The following is a 27,168-nucleotide window of genomic DNA, read 5'->3' as shown; positions in this document are numbered from 1 at the left end:
GTTAGAATAATGAATAACTATATTAATATTGGCTGGTCAGAGCAACAATTGGGTACGTTTATAATGCTACAGCCATTTATACATATCAATTGGTATATGTTTGTATGCATGTGTTTATGAGCATTACCTACTGACTCTATTGATTTGATGTTTGACTGGTTTTTGCAAGAACAATACGTAATATACATATATAATTTTTGTTTTGGTTTATTTTTAACTCAGCTGCCTTTGCAGCTCTCAAAGCATTTGCCGGTTTGTTTGTTTATGCAAAAACCGTACGCAGGGAGAGTGATTTTTTGAATCTGCTAAAGTTGGGTTATATATAATCAGGTATAAAGGTATATAACATATTCGGATACCTATATGTAGTTTTGGTGGTATATATTTTACCCATAAACCTTTTATTTTGGAACCCTTCTTCATATAACGAGTGATTTTTTTGAGGTTAGGATTTTCATGCATTAGTATTTGACAGATCACGTGGGATTTCAGACATGGTGTCAAAGAGAAAGATGCTCAGTATGCTTTGACATTTCATCATGAATAGACTTACTAACGAGCAACGCTTGCAAATCATTGAATTTTATTACCAAAATCAGTGTTCGGTTCGAAATGTGAAATCCGCTTTTTTATCGACAAATTTTGTTCAGCGATGAGGCTCATTTCTGGTTGAATGGCTACGTAAATAAGCAAAATTGCCGCATTTGGGGTGAAGAGCAACCAGAAGCCGTTCAAGAACTGCCCATGCATCCCGAAAAATGCACTGTTTGGTGTGGTTTGTACGCTGGTGGAATCATTGGACCGTATTTTTTCAAAGATGCTGTTGGACGCAACGTTACGGTGAATGGCGATCGCTATCGTTCGATGCTAACAAACTTTTTGTTGCCAAAAATGGAAGAACTGAACTTGGTTGACATGTGGTTTCAACAAGATGGCGCTACATGCCACACAGCTCGCGATTCTATGGCCATTTTGAGGGAAAACTTCGGAGAACAATTCATCTCAAGAAATGGACCCGTAAGTTGGCCACCAAGATCATGCGATTTAACGCCTTTAGACTATTTTTTGTGGGGCTACGTCAAGTCTAAAGTCTACAGAAATAAGCCAGCAACTATTCCAGCTTTGGAAGACAACATTTCCGAAGAAATTCGGGCTATTCCGGCCGAAATGCTCGAAAAAGTTGCCCAAAATTGGACTTTCCGAATGGACCACCTAAGACGCAGCCGCGGTCAACATTTAAATGAAATTATCTTCAAAAAGTAAATGTCATGAACCAATCTAACGTTTCAAATAAAGAACCGATGAGATTTTGCAAATTTTATGCGTTTTTTTTTTTTTAAAAAGTTATCAAGCTCTTAAAAAATCACCCGTTATATTTAAAAACTTTAGCTTTTAAGTTCTCTCAAGTTAAGTATCAATTAATTATTATGTGCATACTTGGCTCAGTAATATTGCAGAGGAGAGTGATTAACTATCGTCAACTATTGCAACTCGATGATCTGGAAGAGGAGATTAAAATGGAATCGTATACATTTCAAAATTCATTACATTCATTTCATAACCAACTCTCCAGCTAGAGATCTCATAAAAGCATCCTATAATATAAAATTGTGTAAATTGACGTTGAGCAACACCAAAAGCTCCGTCATGATTGGGAAGGACCTCTCCGAGCCGTTCGATACCAAACGAGGTTTCAGACAAGGTGACTCACTATCGTGCGACTTCTTTAACCTGATGCTGGAAAAAATTATAAGAGCTGCAGAGCTAAACCGAGAAGGTACAATCTTCTACAAGAGTGTACAGCTTCTGGCGTACGCCGATGATATTGATATCATCGGAAGCAACAACCGCGCCGTTTGTTCTGCTTTTTCCCGCATGGATAAGGAGGCGAAGCGAATGGGTCTGGAGGTGAATGAGGACAAGACGAAATATCTCCTGTCATCAAACAAACAGTCGGCGCATTCGCGTCTTGGCTCCCACGTCACTGTTGACAGTCATAACTTCGAGGTCGTAGATAATTTCGTATACCTGGGAACCAGCATCAACAACACGAACAATGTCAGCCTCGAAATCCAGCGCAGAATAACTCTTGCCAACAGGTGCTACTTTGGACTGAGTAGGCAATTGAACAGTAAAGTCCTCTCTCGACGAACCAAAATCAAGCTCTACAAGTCACTTATCATTCCCGTCCTGCTTTACGGTGCAGAAGCTTGGACGATGTCAACATCAGATGAGACGACACTAGGAGTTTTCGAGAGGAAAATTTTGCGCAAGATTTATGGTCCTCAGAACATTGGCAACGGCGAATACCGCAGACGATGGAACGATGAGCTGTACGAGTTATACGACGACATTGACATAGTTCAGCGAATAAAAAGACAGCGGCTACGCTGGCTAGGTCATGTTGTCCGAATGGACGAAAACACTCCAGCCCTGAAAGTGTTCGATGCAGTACCCGCCGGAGGAAGCCGAGGAAGGGGAAGGCCTCCACTCCGTTGGAGGGACCAGGTGGAGAGCGACCTGGTTACACTTGGGATCTCCAACTGGCGCCGAACTGCAAAGGAGAGAGACAGGTGGCGCACTATCGTCGATTCGGCTATAACCGGCTAAACGGTTGCAACGCCAATCACATACATAATATAAAATTTACCCCATGTTTCCACAGAAGTTTAAGATGTATTCTTTTATTTTAAGTACTCAATCGAAGTTTTTTGGACATAATAATGTAAATTTTCTGCTATATTTCAAGTTTTTTTTACAAAAATTTTGAAAAGTAACTGAGTTATGTGCTGTCTTCGAAGGTGCCAAAAAAGTTCCCCCACTGCTGACTTGATTCCAGCCGAATGAGTAGCTGAAACAAAAAAATTCAAAAAGGTTATTACAGTTGAAGGTATTTCCTACCTCCATTTTATCTACCATTTTTGAAATCAATATCAAAAATTAACAAAATGGCGTAATTCTGAAAAAAGTGTCAACCAATCAAAAAGTTTCAACTATAGAGATTTATACCTGCAAGCGGTCGCTCTTTAGAACGCTGCCATTCTATACAAGATACGATCTTGCCGATTTCACAGGATATTTTTGGAAGTATATTAGAAAGTATTGCTATCGAATAAGCAAAATAAAAAAAAAAAAACTATTTTTTGATAGTGGCACACTGATATAGCCGCTTAACATGGGTTACATTTAAGTTCTGGTCCATGGAACATGTCATTAAAAGTATTGAACCAAATACTAGACTTAGGTGGATATATTTAATACAAACTAATGGCACGGTGGAATGTTCTATGTTCTCTAGTCAACTAGAAAAGTTTCAATCTATTGAGTTTAGCTTGAATGCCTCAACATTAAACTGGTATTTTTAGAAGTAAGAAATGTAAATCTAATACCTCCATCACTATTTATTAAGGGGTTTGATACGAGCAACTTGGCAACACAATTTAGTTCTTGTTATAGAAAAAATATTATATTCTATTCTTTCTGGACAGTTTTTCTATTTAATCCGTTTTATTCTTATAAGGCTTCAAATACTGACGTCTCGTTGCATTTTAAACTTCCAATGCTTATTGGGTGATGCCGGCAAATATCATTTCAACATATGGCTTGCACAACTGACGGAAGTTCCACACAGCATTTGCATATGCATATTGTAAAGTACATGCAAATATTTAGCCACAGTTTTTATTTTGTTTTGGTACACAAAGTTCCCTATGTGCCCTGCAGGAAAATATTAATTAATCTTAATGTTCACGACCAGAAAAAGTTATTTTTTTTATTTTACACTGATCAATTTATTTATTTATTATTTTTTGTGACATTAACTCGTATATTTTACTCATCCTCACGATCATATATTTATAACCTAAACAGGGTATATTATGTTTGTCACGAAGTTTGTAACACCCAGAAGCAAACGTCGGAGGCCCTATAAAGTATATATATAAATGATCAGTATGTTGAACTGAGTCGATTTAGCCATGTCTGTCTGTCTGTCAGTCCGTCTGTCTGTATATACGAACTAATCCTTTAGTTTTTAAGATATCGTTTTGAAATTTTACAGATGTTATTTTCTCTTCAAGAAGCTGCTAATTTGTCGGAACTGCCGATATCGGATCACTATAGCATATAGCTGCCATACAAACTGAACGATCGGAATCAATGGCTTGTATGGAAAACTTCCGCATTTTACTACATATCTTCACGAAATTTGGTGTGAGTTATTATTAATAGAAATAATTTAATCTCCGAAAAAATTGTTCAGATCGGATCACTATAGCATATAGCTGCCATACAAACTGAACGATCGGAATCAATGGCTTGTATGGAAAACTTCCGCATTTTACTACATATCTTCACGAAATTTGGTGTGAGTTATTGTTAATAGAAATAATTTAATCTCCGAAAAAATTGTTCAGATCGGTTCACTATAGCATATAGCTGCCATACAAACCGAACGATCGGAATCAATGTATTGTATGGAAAATTTTCGCATTTGACGTGGTATCTTCACGAAATTTGACATGGATTACTGCTTAAGGTAATAATATAATCTCCGAAGAAATTGTTCAGATCGGTTAACTATATAACCTTAATGTTTCTAGCAAACAATCCGGCTAAAAAGAATTAGTAAAATGTTTTCTTTTCTTTTACTTACTTTTTCTTACGTCTTTAGATTTGCTTAAACACATAGTTACTACGAGTAAAAGAAATGCACCTGTGAAGGGTATATCAGCTTCGGTACAGCCAAAGTTAACATTTTTTCTTGTTTTCTCATAAGTTCAAATTTCCCTACTGCACACATCTATTTACTTCTCATACATACATAAATTTATATACGTATTTGCATGCTTACATCGTTCTTCCATTTTTATTGTTTGTACTTCTCAGTTGACTTACGTTAAACAATGATTGCTAATAAATTAATTAGATAGTTACATTATGTTGTATTGCTTTTGCCTTTGCATCTGGCTGACAATCGATTCAGCAATATCTATTTTATATGTATTTTTTTTTCCTTTATTGCCATTTCGTCACAGTTTGGCGTTCACTGACTAATTTAATTGCAGGCTAATTATGATTGCTGCATTCAATTGACATGATTTATTCTCTACGAATATATAAAATGTTTTTTTTTTTTTAAATTTGCACAATAGTTTCTAATGATAGCCATTGTATACTATATATTTTGGTAAATCACAAATTGGTTTATTTCGTAATGGTGGTTTTGAAAATTTGCGCAATTCTCGGTGGTATGGTTGTTGGAGATTTAAGAGGGAAAGAATTGATATAAATATTTACCAGTATATATAGGATCCTTTTTCATAGTATTTCCTTTAATGATATCTCTTTATAGTCATATATATCATATATATCATAGCAGATTACCATATATAGAATCAAGACCAAAAGATAAATTTTAAGGAAGAAATTTTAGAAACCGTTTAACCGGTCATAGCCGAATCGAAGATAGCGCGCCAGTCCTCTCTTTTCCTTGCAGTTCGGCGCCAGTTGGAGATCCCAAATGTAGCCAGTTCGCTCTCCACCTAGTCTCTCCAACGGAGTGGAGGCCTTCCTCGGCTTCCTCCGGCGGATGCTGCATTGGAAACTATCAAAGCTGGAATGTTTTCGTCCATTCAGACAACATGACCTAGTCAGCATAGCCGTTGTCATTTTATTCGATGAACTATGTCAATGTCGTCGTATAGCTCGTACAACTCGTCGTTAATATGCCGTTGCAAATGTTCTGAGGGCCATAAATCTCCTCCTAGCGTCGTCTCATCGGATGTTGACATAGTCCATGCTTCTATACCATAAAGGAGGACGGGAATGATAAGCGATTTGTAGAATTTGATTTTGGTTCGTCGAGAGAGGACTATACTTTTCAATTGATATCCGAATATGATAAAGAAATGGAACAGTCAATTGGAAACCTCCATCATCTAGTTTGATAGTTTTTTTAGGATAAATAATGCGACCTTGATTAAAATTAATTTATTAAGATTATATTATTATCTTATTGGTGGGGCTAGTACAAATAGCAATATTAGTAATGCTAATTTGGTTCATTTAATAAAAAAAAATCGTCAAAAATGAGATCTGGAAAATAAAAAAATTTCAACCAAATATTAAACCAACTTTAACATGAATCACCCCATTTATATAATTTATGTAAAAAACGCTGTCTGCTACCACAAATTGACTAACAAGCCATAAAAGTCAATTAGCATCTAAGAGATGCAAAATGTTTACGGTCTTAAATAAAGAGTTTGAATGCAATTACTTACATTTGCGATAGTATCGAAAGTTCAAAAGTACAGCAGGCTATTAAAAATTATTATTTGTATACAAAAATACCCACAGAGAAGCGAAGCAAATAGCAGAAGTGGCTGTGATCATGGAAAAAAATTAAGTACTTATAAAATCAAGTGTTTCAATTGGTTAGGCAAACGATTACATTGGAAAGATAATAATATAAATTAATAAAGAAAACCGGTAAATGTAATAAGGGATATAATATATCACAATGTAACAACGTAAATATGGGTAGCCGCATTTAATATGAACTCACTGGTCAAAGTCTAGCGAAAAAAAAGTTAAGTGAAATAATTACCTAATATAGTCTCACCTAATATGTTTGTATTTATTTAATGTCGTAATGGAAAAGTGGAGCGCAATTATATTGAAATATAAAATTCGATAAGTTACATTTTGAGATACCTCAGTCGAATGTACTTCCAAGAAACAAGTTCGTATTAAACATTTATGGATCTTCATTATAGATAACTGGAAAGTATGGGAATTGTACTACCATCCAGAAATAAGATCCTTTAAATTTATTCATCAATAGTACAATATTGAAGAAATCACTGGTTACTTCGCAAAATTTCTATCAAGCCAATTCCCATCATTCCAAACTCCACATCATCTCCAATCTTTATTGCAACAGATGCTTGATAGAAGTCAAGGTGAATTTAACACAACATTTCCATATTTTCTAGTTAACCAAGGGTTCAGACTTGGTCATAGATTCTCAACTAAAAAATTTCTGTAGCTAAAAGAATTGAATAATTTTGCTAAAAAAATTGATATTGAATTGTCACGAAAGTGCTCTAAGGTTGCTTAATACAGCTCAATTAGTGCTATTATTAGATTAATTGATTGATTGATTATTGTATCATATAAGAGGTATGCAACTTGTTAAACCCTCTGTTATAATTCCTATATATTTATATATAGTATATACAAGCTTTCCTTTTCTTCCACCCTTGTAACAAGTTTTGATTGTAAACTTATGGAAGTGTGTGCACTCATCAATATGCCAAATTTCAACGACTTTTAATTACATATCACAGCCTTTTTTTCGTATGATATATTACGTTCTAGAGCCCGTGCCCTATTAACTACATTTAATAGCAAGCTGACAATTTCCAGTTCTATCGCTGCTAATTATCACAGCTAATGATTTTGCTTTCAAACAGGTTTTCTTGCTTACGCTTTCATGAAACTGTTGAAGTTTCATTTTTCTTGTTGATGCACTTGACAGCCTACAATTATGACTAAGCAAGTTTGCTTTAATAATATTTGTTATTACACTAGTAAAAAAAAATATTTACAATGTTTGCAACGTGTGTGAAACATTTAGGTAAACAGTGTGTAACGGGTAAAACCGATGAAATACATATTAGAATACTAGAATTGCGTTTTCTTCACTTATTCTATCGCTATCTGGAGCTCTCCAGAAAAGGGTTTGCGCTTGATGGCTACCACTTTTTTTTGAGCATCGACCAAAAAGACAATCTGTTGCTGAAAGAACGAGTGCTTGCCCCGAAAAGTAATAATTGATGAAACATTGATACATTAGAACACGCTTGAGTCCAATTGGAAATTCGCTGAATTGTTGTGAGCCAGAGAAGTCGTTCAAAACCGCCTGCCGATCTTAGTCAGCCGACAAGGTTTTATTTTATCTAAATATTATAAACTCATTTCGAATGAAGCATGATTATAATGTGATGATAAAAAAAATTTACTCACACATTTTTAGTAATGATTGTTAAAAGCAAGCACCTCTATCTTATAACAAAACAACTTGGAGGAACTAAAGCTCAACCCACACCACAATTTTATTTGGCCAAAAACGTCTTCGACTAATAAGACACAAAAACAAAAACATCAATATTTCCGCGTCAATGTTCATTTTGAACTATACTCAATCAAGCTCGATTTTGTCTTTGAAAAAACATCGGTGCAGCAATAGGCAACGAAACGTGTTTTTCTGTCTTGTCTAGTCTTGTCTTGACTTGCTTGTATTGTTTCATTCGTTGTAGGTTGCGCTGTTGCTCAGTATATATTGTTTGACTATAAATACGGTTTTAAATAAACTTCTCGCATTTGATGTGCGTTGATTGTATTGAAATACATGTATAGTTCGACAACATCTCTTCAGACAAGACAAGACAAGACAAAGACATGCGTTCGGTATGGGTTGTCACATATGAAGCTATAAACTGTTTGTTGTCTTATAAGACAACAAACGACGTCTTGACTAAACCGGTGTGGGTGCAGCCAAAGCGTAGCCTATGAAATTTGGAATAAAACTTTCATCAAATAATACTCAAAATGGCATAGCAACACCTGGGGAATGCTTTTGATGTTTCAGTGATATGAAAAATAATTTTGATGCTTCAGACCATCAGCGGTAAAAAAATTCATATTATTTCGACTAACTTGGAATAGTAATACGAACGTCAGAACAATATTTTTAAAGAAGATCAGTGATTGCCTAATTACTTTGAGCACTTTTATTCTAAAAGAATCCCAAGTGTAATTCCCAAATTATTTTACAAAAAAATTTAATTACAATTAAAAAGACAACCATTTAAATCCACTCGTGTATATGAAGCAACAAAAACTTCATTTTATACCATTTTACCTTTTTTCAAGGTGAAACGTGATTCGCTTACAAATACTATATATTACAGAGACTAAGAAAAAGTCACGCGAATATTGGCAAGAAGAGCATGACCGTAAAAGTAACGAACCGTTGCATATGAATATAATGAATATATTAATATATAATAATATAAATATATAATCGCTGAGGAAGTACTTTTGCATTTTGCTGAAACTTGCGGATGGTTCAAAGATTTATATTTATTTCGAACGATTTAAAAAAAAATTTTTTTTTTTTGTAAAATTTTTTTTATTATATGCGATTTTTTAGGTAACTTAAAAAATTTGTGCACAATCTAATTTTAATGTCCCTGAAGGAAAAAGTACTAAAAACGCGATAAAAAAATACTAAAAATTTATGTAAAAAGTTTACAAGCAAAAAAAAAGTGAGACAATATATGTAGAAATAATATGTAAATGATTTTGCATGTTTGATTGCTAATTTAATTTCATATAATTTCCTAAGCAATCAGCGTACACATGTGCGGACATTAAGTGCGCCAGACAATTGTAATTGACAGCTGTCTAATAACACTTGTTGGTATGAATAAATAAATGTAAAAGCATACATATGTGCAATATAGAAAGGGTTTAATAAATAAGAGCAAAAAGAATATTAATGATATATTTGAAAAAAAAATTGAAGATGAAAAATACAGTTCAACAGTGTTCCAACAATACATACACATACAAGTATAAACTACTCGAATTATACAAAAAATCATGATAATCTCCTTCACCTCACCTCGTGTTTGGCATGAGTAAGCTGTTTGTAATATACGCTCGTGAGGACTACTACCTCGTGACCAGATTTAGTTTTATATACCAAACGTGGTTACGATGATTTTTCATATATATCTACAAATACATTAGATATTTCAACAACTCATGTTTAAGTAGAAATTGAAAAATTAATTAGAAATTAAAAAATACAATTTGAATATTAAAGTCATCAAGTCATATTATTAAGTTTTTAATTTTTTTTTTGTATTCATACATTTACACACACAGACGGGCATATTAAATGAAAACGATAACAAAAGACTTAAGCGCCAAACTTGCTTTGCTGCTCTATAAAATACACAATAACTGCACTAATAGCACTACAATGTAACTCAAAAACTCCAAATATTACTAATCAACAACAAAAACATCATACGGCACCACAGACATAATGTCGTTGAGTTGTTGCAGCAGCATGGGTCCCCAATATTGACGTGTTTCAGGCAGGAAAATCTGCAAAATGCGACGCCAAGATTGATTAACAATATTTACAGCGAGCTCATCTGCAGGTAAAAGATTATATTTATCACTATAAAATCAAATTAAAAAATATATATATTTTCACTCACTCAATGTGGGATCGGGAAACACACCGGTGGCCGTCAGTTTGAAGTCACCCACTTTAGGTTCAGCATCGAATTTGGACATGCGCACAAAACGATGACCATCAGCCTCGTAGAAGCTACCCTCATGCGATTGGTCAATATTCACATTCACTATATATAATAAAATATTAAAAAAAAATGTATTAAACGAATAATTTGGACTTCTCATATAAGACAACTCACACAGCGTCACATTGAACACACCCTTCGGCCGCAATTGTATATTATTTAGTATCAATTCGGCCTTATAATTGCCCACAATGGTTATCGTTGGCACAAATGAAAGTGATTTCATGGTGACTTTATCACCCTGTACTTTGAGATCGAGCGATTTTATTTCGGTTTTTGAAAAACCATATGTCAAGCCATCACGCATGATTATGCGTCCGCGTATGGTGCCGCTGGTGTACTGAAATGTAGTGCGATTCAATTTGAACGGATCAATTATCGGTATATTCAAATCACGATCGCCATTTTTTAGACGCTGCAAGGACTTTTGTACGATAGTTTTCACGCAATTGTTGAACTCAGCGCTGTTTTGTTTGCAAACGGGTAGATCGCCAACTGGAAAATAAGGAATGCATTATATGAGGAATGAGAGATATCAGAAATAACTAAATTGTATAAAATAATATTTTGAAGAATATTTGCTTTTCTTTTTGTTGAAAACAAGGGTTAAAATTTGTTTCTGAATGACTTAATAACTTTTAGGTTTATACAATTGGACTTCACGTGGAAAAACACATAAATATTAATAAGCATTGTCTTTAGCGTGAGCCAAAAATTAAGTTCAAAAAAATTTAAATTCATTTCAACCCTTTGATGCCTATGGGCCTCGAAGACCACTACTAACAATGTCTAAAAATATTATAAGAGATGTACTTAGAACTTATTTTTTTATTAACTTTTCGAAAAATGAGCAAAATTTGAATTTCATGCAGACTTACAAGGATTAACCTAACCAAACCTAACCTAACTTTAGCACTTCAATTATTGCATGATATAGAAAAATGGTATTCAGGCTCTTGTTTCGTGCTTATATATAAAGGATTTTTCAATAAGAGCACTATAAAGTTAAGACTACAAAGTTATTCGCTCTTTTGCCACTACGGGCATGCTAGGAGAAGTGCAGACGCTGAACGCAATTTTCGACGGGTTTCAAGCATAAATCGGTCGATACTGCTGCAATTTCACGTTAGATATTCGTATGAAGTACGTCGCTGGCTTGTTAGCATTGACCATAGACTTGACATAGCCCCAAAGTAAATAGTCTAATGGCGTCAAATCACACTACCGAGGCGGCCAATTGACTGGGTTATTTCGTGAGATAACACGTTCATCAAACTTGGTTTTCAATAAATCGATTGTGCCATTCGCTGTATGGCTTGTGGCGCCGTTCTGTTAGAGCCACAAATTGTTCAAGTCCATATCATCCAATTCGGGCCAAAAATATTCAGTTATCATTGAGCAGTAACGATTCCCAGTCACAGTAATGTGCCGGTCTTGATCAACACGTAATTTTTTCGGGATGCAGTGGTGACTCATTTGGTACGTGTGGATTGTAGCCTGATCAATAACGCTTTTTTGCTTATTGACAAAGCCATTCAAACAGAAATGAGCCGACCGTAAAATGAACGTAGCTCCCTTAAGGGGCTATAGATACCAGTGTGGCATTTTCAAATAATCGATTATTTTATTTTTTGCTTATTCGATAGTTTATACTTTCAAAAATACCCTGTGAAAGCGGTATGATCGTATCTTGAATAGTTTTTGAATGGTAGCATTCTAAAGATCGACCGCTTGCAGGTATAAACCTCGAAACTTTAAAGGCGTTTTTCTCGAAATGACATTTCTTAAAATTGCTGACATCATAACTCAACAACACATTGACCGATCGACTTCAAATTTAAACTGAGTATTCTTGAATATATTTACTATACAATGACTTTCTTTTTGATTGGTTGAAAATTGTCAATTTGGCATTCAAAAATGACCATTTTTTTACTCAAAAAACGAAATTTTTTTCCAGAACTACGCCATTTTGTCAAGTTTTAATATTTTTCGAAAATCTTAGGTCATTGTATAGGAAATATATTTAACTTTAATAGCCTTTTTGAATTTTTTTATTTCAGTAACTCATTCGGTCGAAATCGTGTCAGCAGTTAGGGGACTTTTTTTGGCACCTCCGAAGACAGCACATCGGTTATGTTTCAATATTTTTGTAAAAAAAACATGTTGAAATATAAGTGAAAATATACCTTATTATGTGTAAAAAACTTCGAAACAATTAAACGAGTACTTTCTTTTAAAAAAATTCACGAAAATCGCCTAATTTTTCATGGGTTACACTGGTATAGCCTCTTAAAGTTGTGGCCACTGACTCCGAATTTCGATAGTAAATTTTAATAATTTCTACTCGTTGTTGCATTGTATATCATTCCATGATGAAATGGACAACCTTACTGAAGAAAAATAATATGACGTCGTTTGCTGTGCCTATCGGTTTACTTTTGTAACGTCCCTATTGAAAAACCCTTTATATAGCAAGTACTACAATTTTACAAACACAAAGTAATATTTTAACATTTTTTCCATTATGGAAAATTTTTAAAAAATTTAACAATATTTTTTATAGTAATTATCCCATTTTTTAAAAAATATAATTAAATATTCTACATTTATATGGGCCTACAACTCATCAATGCCACATAACTACACGTACACACACACACACGCATGTAGCACCCATAATTGCAACAATGAACTAGTATTTGCGTTGCGTTATTAACTTGTGCAGAACGAAAAGGCCTAGACAATTTACCGTGTCAATATCTGTACATAAATTCATCTGTGTACAAAATGATCTTAGAATGGATAATTGTAAATTTGTAGGCACGTAATCAGCGCATATCAAAGGTCAGGCAATTGTGCGCTTGAAATGCTGCCTTCGAAGCGGCTGACCTTCATTTAAATGGCTGCTGCTGATTGTTACGCGTCACAGCTGTTGTATATATGTATGTAAGCAGCAACACATGTGCGCGGTTGACTGAGTAAAAATAAGCCGTGGTAAATGTTTACACCTGAGCTTGCACATATATATATACACACATACTACTTATCACCGGAGAACACTAAAGCGTGAATGAAATTAAGAATTTTGGCGTGAAACACTGTAATGCGCATTATAGTGTTTGAATTTTACTTGCTTTGTGGTTGAATTGTTATTTCATAATACGTAAATAAATTGATTTTTTTTCGAACTACTGAAGCAATCGGTGTACTCGTCGGTATTTTTTAATTAATTTTCCAATATTTTTCAATTTTCTATTTACTAATTACTTTTTCAGTTTTTAATTCTAATTTTTGTAGTCAAAAACAATATACTTTTTGCACTGCAATAATCAAAATCAGTAAATGTAACATAAAGTATGTCATGTGATGACGCGTGCCATGTGAATTAAGAAGTATGAGAGGTTACTCATACCACACGGTGTGCAGCAAATTCATAATTAGATGATTATATGCTTGTAATTAATCCATATGCCAAGTTTTTAACTAATTCATAGTTCTACTACTAATTCTAATTCATAATTCTACTAGCACGCATATACAAATGTGTATGTTTCATATGCTCATATGCGATACCTTAAGGGGTTTTGAAAATTTTAGAATATGAAACAATTTTTTTTGTTCTTAAAACATATTCTCAAAAATTTTAAATCAGTCTGAGATAAATTCTAAGAGATAGATCTAGAGAAAGGTCTAGTTATTAGAGGAAGGAAATATTACCAAAAAGGTAAGTTTTTTTTTTTGTAAAAATCTGTCAAAACTACATATTTTAATATTATATATTTGCCCTCATTCATTAACTAGATTTATCCATGTATTATAGAAATAGTTTTGGTTAATTGTTTTTAGAAGAACCATAACTGAGTTATAATGTCCACGACAAGACCTTTTTTTGGACTCGTCTTGGGAGATGAGGTACCAACGACTGACCTTTCGGAATTTATAAATAAAAATTTCACAAAATACTGTTTAAATATGTATCTTTGATATGCTAAATTGATTAAATAAAATATTAGGTTTACAACTTTTCCAGTAGATGTCTCTAGGGTCAAGCACTGGTCGATTAAATCGATTAAATCGTTTTATATCGATTTTGGACATTTGTGTCCACATTAATCCAACAAAATATTTGTAGAGATCTGTTTGCATCTCAAACTTATTCTCAACTGAAAAAATGTCACTTTTTGAGCCGAATTCTCGACATTTGCGGGAATGTCTCTAGGGTCAAGCACTGGTCGATTAAATCGATTAAATCGTTTTATATCGATCTTGGACATTTGTGTCAACATTAACCCAACTTTTTGAGGCGAATTCTCGACATTTGCGGGACATTTTGCTTTCCTTTTTTAATTCCAAGAAAAGTGCGGCCGAGGCTCATCGACATTTGTAACCGTTTTATACAAAAAAAAAGCCTTAAATTTACAAAAAAACGGCGGAAGCAAAGTTGTAGACCTAATATATAGTTGCATATATTTAAAAAAATCCACCTAGCCCAATGAGGCATGCCTACCATTCATCTCTACAATTATAGATTTATATGAAATATATATATAATTAAAATTTACAAAATTATATGTATTCTTTACTTTTAGTACAAAAAGTTACCTCTTCTATTCATCTTGTCTTGGAAAATATTTTTGAGATCTCGAAATTAAAATTGCGATTGTTGGAACATTTAGTCTCATTATTTTATGTTGAGCAATATAACATTCAGCAGATTACCATGAAATGTATATCCTAAACAATTTTTACCTGTAAAATATTTCTTCGACGTCGCCGCACCCACTGCAGCATTAGCACTCGTAGAGCTGTCAACTGCAGCACTCTCATCACTCGTTTTGACAGAAACAGTTGCTGAAGGCATTGGTGAAGTTGTGGTTGTAGCCACTGTGCTTGTTAACTCAGTAGTGCTAGCTGATGTTGTGGACTCATCTTGTGCGCAGACGAGGCACAATAGCAATACGAAAACACACACGGCATGACTTAAACGCATTTTTGTACTTTTATTAACCACTATTTTTGATTTTCTTATATTTTATTTTTTTTTAACTCACGACTGCTTGTGCAAATCCCAACAAACAGTTCAAACTCTTTAGCTTTTAATAAATGCAGCACAACAAACACTCTTGGTGGACACGTTCACAACTGACCGGCTTCTGAATGCAATTGCATTGCTGCAGCTGGTTTTATGTTATATTCCAATAGAAATAGCATTGATTCGATTATAATTTGTTGCAATTTTACTTGCACCGAAACAAAACTAAACGGCTCACATTATACATACATATATGTATGTTGTATAGGTGTTTTGTATGCGTGTGCGTAAATATGTCACAGCGCAATCTTAAATATCTGCATTTATAAACGCGATCTGCGGCTCAATTAATTGTACTATGTGGAGTAATCTAGCGTTCGGTTTTTGTTTGAGCTACAACAAATGTATTACATGTATATAAATGAGTGTGCAAATACAATACATATATCTACAACTGTTTAATATAAAAAGTTGTTTATTTAGTGTAATTAAATAGTTTTATTCATAAATAATTTAATATTTCCATTACTTTAAATTGCTTGTAAACAAATCATTATTCTAAATAATTTTTTATGATTAATAAATTATAGTTTATACCTTTCTTATGACGTATAGAATATTATGATTATCATATATATACATTTTTTTAACTAAAAATTAAAAATTTAAGATCCTGTTCGAATACAGAAAATTCGTGTTCCAATGACTCAAAAGTAGCGGCACTCTTTAATCAGCAAATACTATCTGCAAGACTGTGATAGCTTCAAGCAATAAAAAAATCTTTCTTTGCGTAGTGTTAAATTTATTAACAATATATATATATGTATATATATATATGTATATTTTACTTTGTTACAATATATATTTACATTATTTATGTATAATTTTAAGACGTATCAAAGAACAAATCAAATGGTATAGCATTAAAATATGAGTTCGATATGTTCAATGCAATGGGTACCCAAGTATCACGCGTTTCTTTCAATATAACTTTGTGCAATGAGCGCCAGTGATCATTTATAACGTCCAGAATGATTTTATCTAAAAATTAAAAACAAAATAGTTTTCAGTTTTTCTTTTATTTAATAGAGATAAATGTTTAAAAAATATGGGAGATCGATTTTTTTGAAAAACTTTAAAAGCTAAAATTGTCGATAGTTCAAAAACATATGGTTATCGATAAATTTTATCGATATGTATAGCAACAGATAAATATCAGAGAACTAATTGAAAAATCAATTAAAAGGAAATTAATTTTAAAAAAATATATATTATAGTCAAAATTAAATAAAATACATCTACCAAGTTTAAAAAGAAATAAAAAAATTAAAAAAAATATATATAAAATTTTATATTTATCGATAACATTTATAAAAATATCAATAAAAAAATATTAAAGAAAATACATCTATCAAGTTGAAAGAGTAATACAAAAAATTAAAAAAGTCTACAACTTTGCTTCCGCCGTTTTTTTTTTTTTGTAAATTAAATTTTTTTTATATTATAATGGTTACAAATGTCGATGAAACTCAGCCGCACTTTTCTTGGAATTAAAAAAGAAAAGCAAAATTTCCCGCAAATGTCGAGAATTCGGTTGAAAAAGTGAAATTTTAAGTTGAGAATAAGTTTGGGATGCAAACAGATCTCTAAAAAATTTTGTTGGGTTAATGTTGACACAAATGTCCAAGATCGATATAAAAAAAAATTGATTTAATCGACCAGTGCTTGACCCTAGAGACATCTATTGGAAAACGGCGGAAGCAAAGTTGTAGACCTAACATAAGCAAAATTAACTTGATAGTGACAAATTAAAAACAAGTAAGGAAGGGCTAAGTTCGGGTGTAACCGAACATTTTATACTCTCGCAATTTATTTATTTAACTTAATTAATATTATATAATGCACAATTTGACCCACATATTCGTCATATATATTGTATAAAGTCCATTGAAAGTTGGAAACCATAATATTAGGACACCGAGGTCCTCGTGTTCGATTAATGGGGCCTTGAAAACCTATGGACCGATTTCGGCGATTTTTAGATTATGGATGCCACACTATAAAGGTAGTATTTGTGCAAAGTTCTGCATCGATATCTTCACTAGTGCTTACTTTATATATTGTAAAGTTAACGATTCAGATCGTCTTCAAAGTTCTGGTATATAGGAAGTAGGCGTGGTTGTGAAGCGATTTGGCCTATTTTCACAACATATCATTGGGATGTAATGAAACTATTACAAACCAATTTTCATTGAAATCGGTCGAGTAGTACCTGAGATATGGTTTTTGACCCATAAATGGGCAATGCCACGCCCATTTTCCATTTTGTAAAAATATCTGAGTGCAGCTTCCATCTGCCATTTCTTATGTGAAATTTAGTGTTTCTGGCGTTTTTCGATACTGAGTTAACTCACTTTTAGTGATTTTCAACCTAACCTTTGTATGGGAGGTGGGCGTGGTTATTATCCGATTTCAACTAATTTCAAGGTGTGTGGTGGTCTACGTAAGAGAACTGACTGCAGAAAGTTTGGTTTATATAGCCTTATTGGTTTGCGAGTTATATACAAAAAAACCTATTTGAGGGCGGGGTCACGCCCACTTTTCCAAAAAAATTACATCCAAATGTGCCCCTCCCTAGTGCCATCCTATTTTCCAAATTTTATTTTCATAACTTTATTTATGGCTTAGTTATAGCTTTTTATGTGTTTTTGGTTTTTGATTTTCGAAAGCAACCTCCTCAGGATGCCAAGGAATACGTGTTCCAAGTTTCGTTAAGATATCTCAATTTTTACTCAAGTTATCCGTTGCACGGACAGACGGACGGACGGACGGACAGACAGACATTCGGATTTTGACTCGTCTCGTCACCCTGATCATTTTGATATAAATAACCCTATATCTAACTCGTTTAGTTTTATGACTTACAAACAACCGTTAGGTGAACAAAACTATAATACTCTCTTAGCAACTTTTGTTGCGAGAGTATAAAAATTTAGAAAGAAAACAGAGCTTCTTATATTTATCGATAACAATATTAAAGATATATATATAATATTCAAATATTTATCGATAAAGTTTAAAATAAATGTGTGCATTCATCGATAAAATGCATGTATCAGATACAGATAGATTCTTACAATAAATAAGAAATTTTAGTTAGAATTGTTTTATTTATTGATAAAAATATTATATAAAAAATATCGATTTATTTATCGATAAAATTTAAAAAGAAATTATTTGTTTCTAAACTAAATGAAGTAAATGAGTTTAGTTCAATAAATGTAGCAATCACAAAAAAAACACTATCTTTTCAAGCTAATTAAAAAGACAGTGATTTTATATGATTTATCGATTAATATAGCTATCGTTCTCAACGATAAACTACATTTAGTTATTTTCTTTGAACATACCTTAAATTATTATTATTATTTTTAATATTTATCGTTTATTATAAGAATTATATTAATAATAAAAATTAATTGAGAGTTTACTTCACACTTACTTAATTTTTCATTCGGTACAGTGTTGTCGGCTTCGAATGTCACATCTCCAATATCCCCATAAACATCGATTGCTGTCATTGTTAAATATTTGTGACCATCACGCACTGAGAGGTCGCCTTCCAACTGGATGTTCAGGACCAGATCAGCTAATAATAAACACAATGTAAATCATCTTATATTACCTTTAAAAAAACTCTTTCACTTACTTATATTGCCACTGAAGTTGCCGTGTGGTTTCAGATCCATACCTTCAGTCGCCAGCTCCCCTTGGAAAGTACCTGCTTTTTGAATGTTTGGCGATGTCGTAAGCAATTGCAACTTCACGTGAGCACCATCTATTACCATATTCACATTTTGCACAATGCTCTCACTTATGCCATGTGTAATCAGATGATGTATATCCAAATGTCCTTCGCCGACATCGTTAACAACTTCAATACTATATAGGTCTATGACCAAAGGATCTGCTTGTGGTATGCTCAATTCAGGAATACCTTGCTTTAGTCGTGGCCTCAATTCGTTTAGTGCATTTTTCAAGCATTCATTGATATCAGCTTTACGGCCTACGCAGGTAGGCAAGCCAGGAGCTAAGAATTTGCATAAAAATAATAATAATAAATACTAAGTAGCTGGCAATTACGTAACTTAAATGGCGACATTACTACTTTTTAAAGCTAACAACTTCTAAGTGCAATTGTCGATTTTAATTGCCGTGGTCAATGGGGTCAGTGACACAGGTCCTTGGCACACATGCACAAACATACTCGTACGTGTTTGTTTCGCTCTCATATCAGTATAGCTGTATCGCCACCATAATAGCCTTAGCATTGCTCTAAGCATGTTTCAAGCATTAGTTATGACACTATGTATGCTTCGTAGCTAGTCATTCAGAATCTAACGAATCTAAGCTCACTCATAAAAATTCCGAAATTCTCAATTAATTGTTGTTTTGTTTTGATTTTTTTCTGCTTTTGCTTTCGTTGACACCGTTTTAATTAGGTTGAGACACAATTAGTGAAGTTCAGTAAGTTTTAGTATTGACTTACATATAGTTTGTATGTTAAAATTGGATCAATAAAAATTTAAATTTCACGTTAAGTTTCATTTTTATCACATTGAAATTATCTCTACTCCTATTTGGAGCACCAGCTGACCTCACTTTTTACGAATTGCGCTGAACAAGTTATATAATATTTACAACGAACATCTTCTATGTAATTTATATACTCTCGCAACAAAAGTTAGTAAGAGAGTATTATAGTTTTGTCCACATAACGGTTGTTTGTAAGTCCTAAAACTAAACTAGTTAGATATAGGGTTATATATACCAAAGTGATCGAGGTGACGAGTAAAGTTCAAATCCGTCTGTCCTTCCGTGCAAGCTGTAACTTGAGTAAAAAGTGAGATATCTTAATGAAACTTGGAACACGTGTTCCTTGGCACCATAAGAAAGTTAAGTTCGAAGACGCCCACTGCCGAACTGCCACGCCCACAAAATGGCGATAACCGAAACACATAATTAGCTATAACTAAGCCATAAATTAAGCTATGAAATTTGGTACAAAGGATTGTTCTAGGAAGGGGCCTATTTGGATGTAATTTTTTGAGAAAGTGGGCGTGTATATTAATGAAATTAAATAAATGGCCCCACCCCCTGCTAAGTTTTTTGTATATATCTCGTAAACTGCTCAAGCTATATCAACGAAACTCCAGGAGTCGTTTTTTTCAGGCATTTCCTTATATAGTCCAAAAATGAAGGAAATCGGATTATGTAGCTTGACCACCTCCCATACACAGGTTACGTTGAAAACTACTAAAAATGCTTTAATTCAGTAAGGAAAACCAACAGAAACCTAAAATTTCATTATAAAGAAGGTACAGATATCTCCGAAACTACTCGACCAATTTCAATGAAATTTGGTTTGTAATATTTATCTTGCATCCCAATGATATGTTGTGAAAATAGGCCAAATCGGTTCACAACCACGCCTACTTTCTACATACCAGAACTTTGAAGTCGATCTGAACCGTACAATACAATATACAATATACATATATAGTAAGCACTAGTGAAGATATCGGAACAGAACTTTGCATAAATACTGTACTTATAGTGTGGCATCGCCCTTCTAAAAATGCTCGAAATCGGACCATATATTTTCAAGGCCCCATATATATGGAACATAAGACCTCAGTGCTTCTAATTTTTTTTACCGAAAATATAGGTATGTCTCTCAGATATTTTGGAGAAAATCGGAGGGAAAATCTTTCTTTTAATAATATGTCTCCGTCATGGACTTTATACCATATATGTATATGACGAATATGTGGGTCAAATAGTGTGTTATATTAATGAAATTAAATAAATAAATTGCGAGAGTATAAAATGTTCGGTTACATCCGAACTTAGCCCTTCCTTACTTGTTTTTCAAATGTTTAATTGCCTTATTGCTGCTTTAGAAGAGATATAACTTTACATTTATAAGGTATACAAATCTATATTTTCAGAGGAAAACCTAACCTTCATAGTGGTAATGAAACTGATGTTATATTTTTTATTAATTTATAAGTACTTTTTTACCATATTGCCAAATATAGCATATATACGAGGGCTGCTATATATATTTCTGGTCTCGGCAACACTAAGTGTTGCCAGGTGCAATCTGACATTTCCAATGGAAAGTTTGACATTTTTTAGCATAACATCACTCAGAACGTTTTGTCATTTAATCGTGAATCGTGTCCATATTCAATTGATATAAGCTCTAATCAAAATTTTTAAAATTTCTTTAAAACTAAACTTAAGCAAAATATCAAAGTCGTTAAAGTCAAGCTGCTTTATGAAATGTTAACTTTATTGAGAATGTGAACACTATTCTAATTTGTAATAATGTTCATATAATCTAAATAATTTCACTGCGATTTAAAAATTCATCGCATGATATATAAGTTTTTGTCATTATTTTTCTCTCTCATGCGATATTTTCACACCGCCAGCTTGCATTTGCTATTTTAACACGTATTTAATATCAGTATAAATTATTTGTAAGTACCGGATATAAATCAATTGGACCATTAAAAATTACTTGTTATTTATTGAAACCGTTTGATTTGATAGTGTTTTAGTTTCAGTTATATTATACGTGTAATGTTATATAAACGTGAGATCTGTTTTTTACGAAAAAGTGTAACGAATTTGTTGATAATAAAAATGTATGAAAAGTTGTTTGATGAGTTAAAAAGATATTTACATTTTTATTATCAAAAAAAAAAAAAAAATTAACTCATCACTCAACTTGTTTATTGAATTTAAAACTCAAATACTGTTCTTACATATAAAAATAATTTTAACAAGTAAGGAAGGGCTAATTTCGAATGTAACCGAACATTTTATACTCTCGCAATTTATTGAAAAAATTTTATTGAGATAACACACAAATTTACCCATAAATTCGGCATACAGTTTACTAGAATAACGAGAATCGTCATTTATATTATATGAGGGCTGAGGTAATTCCTGAACCGATTTCATTCATTTTCAGCATCAATGTGCACTATATCCAAGACTATACGCTCACTTAATTTTGCTAAGATATCTCACATATTAACCAATACATATATGAGGAATAAAGCCCACCGTATTTTTGAAAAACCTATAATTAGGTATTTGGAGATGATATGTCCCGATTTTAATATTTTTTGGAACAGAGACACACTATTAGAAGAAAACAATTTCCTCTGAATTACATTAATTATCTGAGAGATTTACCCATATTTTCGGTTAAAATTTATCCTTAGGCGCTGAGTTTAACATGTTCGATATCTGGGGCCTTGAAAAGTTATAGTCCGTTTTCGACAATTTTTCACAACTGAAGACAGAGATGATATGCACTAGTTTTTATTCCGCTATCTTCATTGGTTGCTTATGTATACATTATAAAGTGAAGGAATCAGATGGAATTCAAAATTTAGTTACACGGAAAGTAGTCGTGGTTGTGAACCGATTCGTGATATCAGGGTGTCAAGAAAATATTATATACCGAATTTCATTAAAATCTGTCGAGTAGTTCCTGAGGTATGGTTTTTGACCCATAAGTGGGCGATGCCACGCCCATTTTCCATTTTGTAAAAAAATCTGAGTGCAGCTTCCTTCTGCTATTATTTCTGTGAAATTTAGTGATTCTGACGTTTTTCGTTAGTGAGTTGACTGACTTTTAGTAATTTTCAATCTAACCTTTGTATGGAAGGTGGGCGTGGTTATTATCCGATTTTAACTTTCAGGGTATGTGGTGGGGTACGTAAGAGAACCGACTGCAGAAAGTTTGGTTTATATAGCTTTATTGGTTTGCGAGATATATACAAATAACCGATTGATGGCGGAGCCACGCCCACTTCCCCAAAAAAAATTACAACCAAATATGCCCCTTACCAGTGCGATCCTTTATTCCGAATTTTACTTTTATAACTTTATTTATGGCTTAGTTATGACACTTTATAGGTTTTTGGTTTTCGCCATTTTGTGGGCGTGGCAATGGTCCGATTTCAACTCATCTCGTCATCCAGATAATTTTGATATATATTACCGTATATCTAACTCGTTTAGTTTAGGGTGTTACAAACAACCGTTATGTGAACAAAACTATAATACTCTCTTATCAACTTTTGCTGCGAGAGTATAAAAATACGCGGGTAAGGCAACTAATATTATAAATACAGTCGGAATATATTATGTAGTTTCATGCTTTAAACTTATGTATTAAGAAATTAGTTAAAAAAATCAACCACCCTAATTGTTGCAACTACTCGACACGGTTCATTGCCTACAACAAACACCTGCTCTACTCTTTAATAGCTATAGCAGAAACATATAAAGAACATAAAAAATGTATTTTTATTCAATTATTTCTTGGTCTCCGCTTTGCTAACCCATTTATTGCAACACGATTTGACGAATATTTGTTGTTTTCTATAGTTTTTGTGTTATTATAATTGCATGCTACAAATATTTTTTTTTTTTTGTAATTACAATATTCAAAGGAACTGTAGTTCATAGTATAATAGAAAATTAAAAAAATATATATATTTAAAGGTTTTTATTGCCAATTTTTAGTTTTAGGCATGCTAAGAAAGTGTCTCAAGAAAATTTAAAAATATATTCTAAAATATATTTCTATATATATTTCTATCTATCTATATTCCTATAAGTTCAGCACACTTACGTAATTCAGTAATTGGTGTGATCTCTGGCAGTTCTGGCAGATCTACTTCCAGCAAAGTTGCAGCGCACCAATCACTTAAGCATGCCAGAAAAATGAATACGTATGACTTGCACAACATTTTATCAAAATTAAATATATCCTATTTAATGCTTAATTATGCAGGACTGTAGAATGCCCGATAGATCCTGATAATTAACTAAAAAGTACTTTTGCAATTGTATAAAATAGCCACGAAATATGCACGACAACACTTCGAAACGTTTTAAAAAATATCTAGAATAGAACTTGGCAGATATAGTATTATTTATAACAAACACACCGAATGGTATTGGAACATACTCCTATAATTGTAATATATAAGATTTTTTTAAAATCAAATCAATTTTCCATGGTCGGGACATTTTAATTTATATTTTGTTGTGCAACATTTGTTGCAAAACAATTCCTTCACGCTTATTCAAAAAGCTTACGGTACTATAAAAATTAATTTTATTTATGAATAGAAAGTAACAATTGAGGCTGGTTTATGTGCAAATTTAATATGTCAAATGAAAGTCAACTATTTGATATTTTAGAGAGCCAAATTACACTGTATATACATTTCTAAAAAACAAATAACGTCTCTGGAATATGAATCAAATTAAAGCCATGCCAGTAAAATAGCTAAAGGAACTGATTGGGAAAATATAATTTGACTACTCTATTGACTGGTGCCTATTTTGAAGTTGATACTTTCGATTTTCAAAAGATATATAGGTTTGAGCTCATTACAAATAACGGAAAAAATGAGCTGAGTCGGTATACAATGTGTGTTCAAAAAATAACGGTAATTTTAAAATTTCGCGTGTTTTTATACCCTGAACAGGGTGTATTAAGTTTGTCACGAAGTTTGTATCACCAAGAAGGAAGCTCTATAAAGTATAGAAGGAGGCTCTATAAAGTATATATATATATAAATGAACAGTATGTTGAACTGAGTCGATTTAGCCATGTCCGTCTGTCTGTCTGTACATATACGAACTAGTCCTTAAGTCTTTAAGATATCGTTTTGAAATTTTGCAGATGTTATTTCTCTTCAAGAAGCTGCTCATTTGTCGGAACTGCCGATATCGGACCACTATATCATATAGCTGTCATACAAACTGAACGATCGGAATCAATGGCGAAATTTGGTTTGAGTTATTGCACATAGAAATAATTTAATCTCTGAAGAAATTGTTCAGATCGGTTCACTATAGCATATAGCTGCCATACAAACCGAACGATCGGAATCAATGGCTTGTATGGAAAATTTTCGCATTTGACGTGGTATCTTCACGAAATTTGATATGGATTACTGCTTAAGGTAATAATATAATCTCCGAAGAAATTGTTCAGATCGGTTAACTATATAAACTTAATGTTTCTAGCAAAAAACCCGGCTAAAAAGAATTAGTAAAATGTTTTCTTTTTATATTCTCGCAACAAAAGTTGCTAAGAGAGTATTATAGTTTTGTCCACATAACGATTGTTTGTAAGTCCTAAAACTAAACGAGTTAGATATAGGGTTATATATACCAAAGTGATCAGGGTGACGAGTAAAGTTCAAATCCGGATGTCTGTCTGTCCGTCCGTCCATCTGACCGTCTGTCCGTCCATGCAAGCTGTAACTTGAGTAAAAATTGAGATATCTTAATGAAACTTGGAACACGTGTTCCTTGGCACCATAAGAAGGTTAAGGTCGAAAATGGGCGGAATCGGACCACTGCCACGCCCACAAAATGGCGATAACCAAAAACACATAAAGAGCTATAACTAAGCCATAAATAAAGTTATGAAAATAAAATTTGGAACAAAGGATCGCATTAGGGAGGGGCACATTTGAATGTAATTTTTTTGGAAAAGTGGGCGTGACCCTGCCTCCAAATAGGTTTTTCGTATATATATTGCAAACCAATAAAGCTATATAAACCAAACTTACTGCAGTCGTTTCTTTTAGTCGTTTTCTTATACAATCCAAAAATGAAAGAAATCGGATAATAACTATGCCCACCTCCAATACAAAGGTTAGGTTGAAAATGACTAAAAGTGCGTTAACTCACTAACGAGAAACGTCAGAAATTTTAATAAGAAATGGCAGAAGGAAGCTGCGATTTTCTTACAAAATGGAAAATGGGGGTGGCGTCGCCCACTTATGGGTCAAAAACCATATCTCAAGAACTACTCGACAGATTTCAATGAAATTCGGTATATAATATTTTCTTGACACCCTGATGACACTGGTGGAATATGGGCGAAATCGGTTCACAACTACGCCTACTTCCCATATAACTCAATTTTGAATCCTTCTGATTCCTTTACTTTATAATGTATACATAAGGAACCGATAAAGATAGCGAAATAAAACTTTACACAAATACTGTATTTGAGCACATCACTTGTGGAAAAATTGTCAAAATCGAACCATGAGTTTTCAAGGACCCTGATATCAAACATGAAGAACTCAGTGCCTAAGGGTAATTTTTCATCAAAAATATATGGAAATCTCTAATTCGGTTGCACCCGAACTTAGCCTTTCCTTACTTGTTTTATTATACCTGAAGTACGATAAAATTTTCTGCTATATTCATTGCTTTCTTTGTTTGTTAGTAAGGTTAGTCGTGTTTTTATGAGCTTAGTGATTTTTCCCCAACCTCCATAAAGAGCACCCTTACGACAAACATACGAGAAATCGCTGAAAGAGACAAAGACTATCCTACCTAGACAAAGACTATAACTACCAAAAATCGAGTTCGAAGAAGCGCTGGCATAAATGCATTATATCGAATGGGTACTATTTTGATAGTGACAACCGAATTATTATTTTTTTATTTTTCAAAAAACGAAAATTCTCGGTATTTTTTGAACACACCTCGTATAGGTTTGAGATCTACACAAATAACTGAAAGACGAACTGAGTCGATATAGGTCCTTTTTTGCAAGCACTTTCTCAATTTTCGTTATAACTTTGAAATACTACTTCTAAA

The 27,168-nt window shown here is 33.1% G+C and overlaps 3 protein-coding genes across 3 annotated transcripts in view; 1 reads left to right on the top strand and 2 right to left on the bottom strand.

Moving 5' to 3' along the window:
- Positions 1-27,168, top strand: part of LOC105217715 (uncharacterized) — a 135,213-nt gene that overhangs the window by 83,413 nt on the left and 24,632 nt on the right. The window lies entirely within an intron of this gene.
- LOC105217720 (uncharacterized) lies at positions 9,967-15,580 on the bottom strand. Its single transcript, XM_011192862.3, has 4 exons — positions 15,159-15,580; positions 10,521-10,901; positions 10,302-10,448; positions 9,967-10,235 (listed from the first exon to the last, which is right to left on the bottom strand). Exons 1-4 carry the CDS (start codon positions 15,397-15,399, stop codon positions 10,084-10,086), a joined length of 921 nt encoding a protein of 306 aa, XP_011191164.2. The 5' UTR covers positions 15,400-15,580; the 3' UTR covers positions 9,967-10,083.
- Positions 16,270-24,472, bottom strand: LOC105217719 (uncharacterized). Its single transcript, XM_011192861.3, has 4 exons — positions 24,164-24,472; positions 19,151-19,531; positions 18,944-19,090; positions 16,270-16,482 (listed from the first exon to the last, which is right to left on the bottom strand). Exons 1-4 carry the CDS (start codon positions 24,279-24,281, stop codon positions 16,328-16,330), a joined length of 801 nt encoding a protein of 266 aa, XP_011191163.2. The 5' UTR covers positions 24,282-24,472; the 3' UTR covers positions 16,270-16,327.

The sequence above is a fragment of the Zeugodacus cucurbitae genome, chromosome 3 (assembly GCF_028554725.1).
Source record: "Zeugodacus cucurbitae isolate PBARC_wt_2022May chromosome 3, idZeuCucr1.2, whole genome shotgun sequence".
Taxonomy (NCBI): Eukaryota; Metazoa; Arthropoda; class Insecta; order Diptera; family Tephritidae; genus Zeugodacus; species Zeugodacus cucurbitae.
This window is presented reverse-complemented; position numbering and strand designations above follow the sequence as displayed.

Coding starts and splice junctions, on each gene's coding strand:
- LOC105217720 (XM_011192862.3), bottom strand. CDS start 15,399: ATGCGTTTAAGTCATGCCGTGTGTGTTTTCGTATTGCTATTGTGCCTC. Junction 10,902..15,158: donor GTCGAAGAAATATTTTACAG/GTAAAAATTGTT, acceptor CTTATTTTCCAG/TTGGCGATCTACCCGTTTGC. Junction 10,236..10,301: donor GTTTCCCGATCCCACATTGA/GTGAGTGAAAAT, acceptor TTTTACCTGCAG/ATGAGCTCGCTGTAAATATT.
- LOC105217719 (XM_011192861.3), bottom strand. CDS start 24,281: ATGTTGTGCAAGTCATACGTATTCATTTTTCTGGCATGCTTAAGTGAT. Junction 19,091..19,150: donor CAACTTCAGTGGCAATATAA/GTAAGTGAAAGA, acceptor GTTTATTATTAG/CTGATCTGGTCCTGAACATC. Junction 16,483..18,943: donor TGTACCGAATGAAAAATTAA/GTAAGTGTGAAG, acceptor TTTAATTTTTAG/ATAAAATCATTCTGGACGTT.